The following is a 7249-nucleotide window of genomic DNA, read 5'->3' on the forward strand; positions in this document are numbered from 1 at the left end:
GTGTGCAGTGTAGACTGTGTCCAGTGTGGTTCTTTGGTGTGTGGTGTCCAGTTTTCCTGGTGCTGTTTATTGAGGGGACTGCCCTTTCCCTGTTGTATGTTCGTGGCCCTTTTGTCATAAATAAACTGATCACACCCATGTAGATTTATTTCTGGGCTCTCTGTTCTGTTCCTCTGGTCCGTGTGTCTGTTTTTGTGCCAGGACCACACAACTGTTTTGGTTACTGTAGCTTTGTAATATTGTTTGAGGTCAGGGAGCGAGATGCCACCAGCCTGTTCTCCTTTCTGAGAATCACTTTGGCTATTCCTGGTCCTTTGTTGTTCCACACAAATATTAGGATCCTTTGCTGTATTTCTGAGAAATATGCCATTGGAATTTTGATAGGGATTGCTTTCAGTGTGTACATTGCTCTGGGTAGAATGGACATTTTAACAATATTCATCCTTCCAACCCATGAGTGTGTGATATCTTTCTATTTCCTTGTATCTTCTTCAATTTCTTCATCAATGTCCTAAAGTTTTCAATGTGCAGGCCTTTCACATCCTTGGTTAAACTTATTCCTAGGTGTTTTGTTCTTTTTGATGCAGATGTCAATAGGATTGTTTTCTTTTTCTTTCTGATGGTTCATTATTAGTGGTTAGAAATGCAGCTGTTTTTTGTGTATTGACTGTCACTTTACTGAATTCCTTTATTAGTTCTAATAGTTTTTTGGTGGAATGATGTGGAAAATTGTAACTGTAACTGATATGTGGGTGAGCCTCCACACACCTAGGGGAAGTGGAGATCAGGTGAAAGCCTGGCACTCCAGGAAGTGGCCAGTTCCACAGTGTAGCACCAAAGACCCAGCATTGGCTCTATTTGTTACCTGGGCCCTGCTCCCCAGTCACCGAGCTCTCTGGACCTTGAAGCAGGTCCCTGTAAGTCTTGGGACAGTGCTTATGGTAGAGATTTTCCACCAGTGTGTTGCTTCCTCTGACCACAGCCCTCCCTTCCTGGTTCATATGGTTCCACAGATGCAGAGCGTAGGAGTCGTTGAAGCTCGGCTCTGTGTCCCAGGCTTCATAGTAGCGCCTCCACTCTAGAAAGGAGATGGGGTAAAATCTTTGGGGGTGTAAGAAGGAGAAGTTTAAACACTTGAGGTCGCTCACCTCCTGGAAGTCTCTGAGTTTGCACCACACTCTCAAAATCCTCGTCATCAATTCGGGACCCTGGTGGCCCCAAATATTTGGATTGTAATTTTCCACAAAGTTTTCCATGCACTGCCACAGGAGAGGGTGGTGGGGGAGGAATCCAAACACCCCATTACTGGAGAACTGAGATGTCTGTGCAGCCAGAAAGTTGTCCTCGGGGATGGGTCTGATGGAGATGACATCAGTGTCCATGTAGACACCGCCGTACTTCCAGATGAAGGCCAGGCGGGATGCATCTGAACTGACATGGAGCCAGTATCTCTCTGCGCTGCTGTTGATCTGCAGGAGCAGGTGCAAATTAGCCCCCAGGCAGGGGAAGAGGGAGGGGTGTCACAGCAGGAAGCCAGGCACAGGGTAGCTGACGAGGAAGCAAGCCAACTTCCCAAAAATCTATTTGCCAAAAGCCCAATATTGCAAATTTACCAAAATTACCTCCACCCAAAAAAGTTGCCTTTAAGTGAAAAGTGTACAGCAATCAGTATCAATGGGAAGGTTTGAGCAGCTTTTAAAGATATCATGAAATTGTTTTTTGAAAAAAGCAGTAGAAAGCTGAAACCCAGAAGGGATTTCACAATGAACTGTATGAGGCACTTTCAGCAGGATGGAAATTAACCACAAATATGAAACTGTGAAGAAAGAATTTTTTGTAAGTCCTAAAAGTGCTGAGAACTGATAAAGAAAAATAAACAAATATGAAAATATAAGATACATTAATATCTATGCTCTTTGAGAAATTGGTAAAAGAATCTTAAAATGCATCCACGCCTTCATTCACTAATTAATTCCTTTAATAATATTCATTGAAGGCCTACTTGCTATTCACCAAGCTCTAAGCTGCTAAGGATACAGCAGTGAACAAACAGATAAAAATCTTTACTGGCAGGAGATAGACAACAAACAAACAAATATATCATATGTTGGGTGTTCATAAGGACTATGAAGGAAAAAAAGTCAGGCGAGGGGGCTACGAAGGGCACAGGATGGAGCATTATCTTATCTTGGGTTCGAGCAGAACGTTGGATGAAGTGGGTGGATGAACCATGCTGGTATCTCCGAGAAGAGGGTTCTAGGTAGAGGAAACAGCAAGTGCAAGGGCCCTGGGGCAGGAGCACGCTCGCTATGTACAGGAACAGGAAAACAGCAGTGCAGAGTAGTGAAGGGAGAAGGGTAGGAAACCAGATCAGAGCGGGGGCAGGGGCGGGAGTGAGGGAGGATCCCGTAGGCTGGGGTAAAGACTGAAATGATTTGGAAGGTTTGAAAGAAAGGAGTGATGTGATCTGAATTAGTCTAAAAGGGGTCACACTGGGTGCAGTGTGGAAAATAGATGGGGGCAGGGGGCAAGGGCAGAAGCAAAGAGGCAAGTTAGGAAGCTGTTGAAATAATCCAGGCAGGAGATGATGGTGGTTTAGACCAGGGTGACGATAAAGGAGATGAGAGAAGTGGTCAGATTCCGGGCACACGGTAAAGATAAAGCCGGTCAGGATGTGCTGATGGATTGGATATGGAGCCGGAGACAGAGGAGTCAAGGATAACTGAAAACGCTGAAATGTGAACAAAACAGAAATTGACTTTGAAACGAATAAAAATAACCCATTATAAATGCCAGTGTTCCCAAATGGAATGCTAAAATTTTGAATACAGAAAACACAGTAGATTTTTCTGAATTTAAATATGTTGATTAAAAGATCAAACAATGACCCTTGGCTTTTGACAAAAGAAACATTTTTTTAAATTCTACTATAAAGCCAAACGAAAGCAAGTCTGCTAAGACTTTGCAGAACTCTTCACCTGAGCTATTAACATCATTATATTGTATACAATTGCTGAAAACCTCATGAATAATAATAGCTAAAATTTATCAATAACTGTGGTGGTGTGATGAATTGGGAGATTGGGATTGACATGTATACACTAAAATGGATAACTGATAAGAACCTGCTGTGTAAAAAAATAAATATAATTCAAAAATTCAAAAAAAAATTTATCAATAACTGTTCTGATCTCTTATAATCTACACAAATCCTCAAAAATAGGTACTATTATTAGTCCTATTTTTCAAGTGAAAAATTAAAAGGAAAGACCAAGAAGTTCAGTCATTCATGCAAGGTAAGAGAGGCAGAGGTTAGATTTTAACCCAGGCAGTCTGACTCCAGAGACCCACTTACTTTCAGTAAAAATAAGTAAAGTTGATTATTTGGTAAATTGGTGATTATTAGTGAACAGACCCAGGTATCAAAAGCCGCAGAGAAGGAAGGAAGCCTACCTTGACGTGGGCATTGGACTAACATCAACGTAAAACACAAGGCTCGCCCGGAGGTTAGCACCAGAAAGGGGATTAGGATTCTGTTTGCTCATTCCCTCCCCACCCCCTCAGTACTCATCCCTGGGCATCTTCAAGGGCTACAGTTGCCCAAATCAGTGCAGCAAATCCAGCGGTCACCAGCAGGTGATGGCACGCTAGGTCATCCTAACAGCTGGCCACCAGCTATCCTATTGTAGCCTAACTGGGGCAGAAGATGCCACAGCCCGACTCCTCCAAGGTGCAAGTGTGTCCCCCACCCAGGACAGCCCACTCAGTCCCCAGGTGAATGAGAGAGGGTGGAACAGGAGTTTTCTCTCTTTTTATACAAATATTGTAGTAGGCTGAATAACAGCCACTCAGTGGTCCTAATTCCTGAAACCTGTAAATATTACCTCCTATAGGAAAAGGGTCTTTGCCAATGTGATTAAATTAAGGATCTTGGGACTTCCCTGGAGGTCCGCGCTTCCACTGCAGGGGGCGTGGGTTCGATCCCTGGTCGGGGAACTAAGATCCCACATGCCACACAGTGCGGCCAAAAAAAAAAAAATTAAGGATCTTGAGCTGAGGAGATTATCCTGGATTATCATGGGCCCTAAATGCCACCACAAGTGTCCTTTAAAGGGAAAGGTAGAGGGAGCTTCACACAAAATTACAAAATTCCTAAGAGCCCCAGGAGTTTCTTGATCATATCTCAATGTAACCCAATCTCATACAGCAGCACCCACCTGATCTTTCATGAATTTTCTATTTACATCATTTTCAAGTTAAATATTGCCTAATTTCCCCCCTTAGGTGCAAAAAAGTTTAACATAGATGGGTTTAAAACTGTCAGTGAAAAATGAATGGTCTATACACCTAGAAAAGATGTAGAAACTCATTCAGTTAAGAATAGTCTCAAGAAATCCTAAGAAATAAGGTGAAAGCAAAAGGCAGCAGGGTAAAGATAAGCCTAAATCAAATCTCTTCTGTTTCCTTGAATCAGGACTCAACACCGTAGAATGAAGACCAGGCAAGAGTCGAAAGATCTGGGTTCTAGCCTATCTCTGACAATCTAGCCTTACCCTCAGTGTACCCATCTGTAAAATGGCTAGATTGGACCCATTTTCTATGGTCCTTCTCGACACCGACATTCTGAGATTCTCTGAACACTTACTTGAGTGTACCACGAAAACAACGGTGTGTCTTCAAACAGGCTTTTCATATCCAAAGGGAAGAGGAAAACATTGTCTATTGCTGAGAGGAGGGAAAGGGCTGGGGAAGTGGAGTTTGGGGGCAGCTGCACGGAACTGTTGAGCCCTTTCATAAGTAACAGCACAGGCTGCTCAGTGTAGACCTTGGCCGCGGACTCCACAGCACAGGAGACCAGCGGGGATAGCTCCGTTCTCTCTGAGGTCTCTAGGAACACGATGCTGCGCCCGTGGCCCAGGAGGGCTTCCAGCCCCTGCTGGGACTTGTAGGGAGGCAGGTGGGGGAAGAGGCAGCTGGACTTCAGGGTGAACTGGTAGAGGAAGCCACAGGCAAGCAGCAGGATGACCAGCAGGGCGAGCTGAAGCTTCATCAGCATGTCCACCCCTCTCTCCCGTCCTGCTCCCTAAAATCAACACTATTAATTAAAAATTATAGTCACAAAACCTGATAAAGATAGCACACAAGAAGATGATACCTGAATATCACTTTCAAGCTTAGATTTTTTTAATTGAAGTATAGTTGATTTATAATATCAGATTACTTTCAGGTGTATAGCATAGTGATTCAGTATTTTTACAGATCATATTTCATTAAAAGTTATTACAAAATAATGGCTATAATTCCCTTGCTAAACAATATATCCTTGTTGCTTATCAATTTTATACCTAGTATAGTTCATATTTCTTAATCCCCTACCCCTGTTTGCCCCCTGGCCCCTTCGCTCTCCCCTTTGGTCACCACTAGTTTGTTTTCTCTACCTTTGAGTCTGTTATGGTGTTGCATGTGTGTTCATTTGTATGATTTTTTACATTCCCCATGTAAGCGATATCACACAGTGTTTATCTTTCTCTGTCTGACTTATTTTAGTAAGTATAATATTCTCTAGGTCCATCCACGTTGCTGCAAATGGCAGAATTTCATAATTTTTGTGGCTGAGTAATAATTCCATTGTATATACATATGTATATATCACATCTTCTTTATCCATTCATCTTTTGATGGACACTTGGGTTGCTTCCATATCTTGCCTGTTGTAAATAGTGCTGCTATGTACATTGGGGTACATTTATCTTTTCAAATTAGTGTTTTTGTTTTCTTTGGTTATATACCAAGGAGTGGAATTGCTGGATCATATGGTACTTCTGTTATATTTTTAGTTTTTTCAGGAACCTGCATACTGTTTTCCACAGTGGCTGCCCCAATTTACATTCCCACCAACAGTGTATGAGGGTTCCCTATTCTCTACCTCCTCGCCAACATTTGTTGTTTGTAGACTTTTTGATGCTAGCCATTCTGACAGATGAAAGGTGATATGTCATTGTGGTTTTGATTTGCATTTCTCTAATAATTATAAGTTTTGATTTTTTAAATTCTAAATAAAATATGATCAAATCAAATCCAGCAATGTTAAAAGGAAAGATGCATTGATTAGGTTTTATTTGAGGAATGTAAGGATGATTTGCAATAGGAAAATAATGAATTAATAGGAAAACTATTAATGAAATGCATTATTTCCACAGATTAAAGAAGAAAAGCTGTATGATCATTTTGGCTCAGTAGATGCTAACAACAGCATGCTAAGATTTGACATCCATTCACGCTTTTTAAAAAGCACAAGGAAACTTTCTTAAGCTGACAATGTCTACCAGAACATATAACAATGATCATCCTTAATGTGAAGCATTTGAAATATCCCCATTAAGACCAGGAATATGACATGGATGTCCATTATCACTGTTACTTTCACTGCCATTCTGCTAAGTCTAACCAATGCAGTGAAACACGAGAACATAATTTCTACTATGAATATTAGGAAGAGACAAAAATATCACTAGTTGTAGAAAATATGATTGCCTACCTAGAAAACCCAAGATGACTTACCAAAAAACTAATAGAACTAAGAAGAAGCAAACTGAAGATTAAATAACCTGCCAAGATTACACAGTTAGCGGAGCCATGACTTTAAACTAGGGTCTACCTGTCCCCAAAGCTCAGGCTCTGAGCAGTTACCTGCAGTATCACTCTCTCCTTCACCATAATCTCTAACTCCAGCCAACTCCAGGACAGCAGAGATCTCCATTCATCAGTAGTCTATTTTTTGCTTTACATGTAACTCTTTCAGAAAATACAAATCCAGTAAATCAGAGCTTACCTTCTAGCCAGAAACTTGTAGTTAGCCAATACCTGCCGTCTTAGCAATGATGACAAGATTTTTCCTGCTACGCTTTCTGATGAATCACTACCTAACCTTCAATTCAACAGTGCTGAAGGAAGTAAATCATTGGCAGAAGATTATGCCAAACACAAGAAGTTCCCAGGAAACTCCTCCCTTTGCTAAGTTGCCCTAAGCACAGAGACTTGCAGATCGTAAGGGGTTCACATGATTTTTCAGGTGACCTACACAATAATCCTGCTGGTTTGTGGGCCTATCAGGAGGGTTACAAGGCAACAATTTCACCTGAAGAAAACTGTATAGTAGCACAATCCTGGCGCCAACAAAGTGTGCACCTAAGCAGTTTGGCCTCAGTCAAAATCATGGTCAGAGACTTGGGGAAGTTCCTTCACCAGA

General features: G+C 41.7%; 1 protein-coding gene across 1 annotated transcript; it reads right to left on the reverse strand.

Moving 5' to 3' along the window:
• Positions 1-521: 521 nt before the first annotated feature.
• On the reverse strand, positions 522-6961 carry A4GNT (alpha-1,4-N-acetylglucosaminyltransferase). The gene is made up of 3 exons (XM_036851568.1): positions 6833-6961; positions 4646-5083; positions 522-1469 (listed from the first exon to the last, which is right to left on the reverse strand). The coding sequence occupies exons 2-3, from the start codon at positions 5054-5056 to the stop codon at positions 855-857; spliced, it is 1026 nt and encodes a 341-aa protein (XP_036707463.1). The 5' UTR covers positions 5057-5083; positions 6833-6961; the 3' UTR covers positions 522-854.
• Between the last annotated feature and the right edge of the window lie 288 nt (positions 6962-7249).

This window comes from Balaenoptera musculus, chromosome 4 (assembly GCF_009873245.2).
Source record: "Balaenoptera musculus isolate JJ_BM4_2016_0621 chromosome 4, mBalMus1.pri.v3, whole genome shotgun sequence".
Classification (NCBI taxonomy): Eukaryota; Metazoa; Chordata; class Mammalia; order Artiodactyla; family Balaenopteridae; genus Balaenoptera; species Balaenoptera musculus.

Excerpts from the sequence above, each read along its gene's own strand:
- A4GNT (XM_036851568.1), bottom strand. The coding sequence starts at position 5,056 with ATGCTGATGAAGCTTCAGCTCGCCCTGCTGGTCATCCTGCTGCTTGCC. Across the intron at positions 1,470-4,645 it reads TGTTTTCGTGGTACACTCAA|ATCAACAGCAGCGCAGAGAG; the intron begins GTAAGTGTTCAG and ends CTGCTCCTGCAG.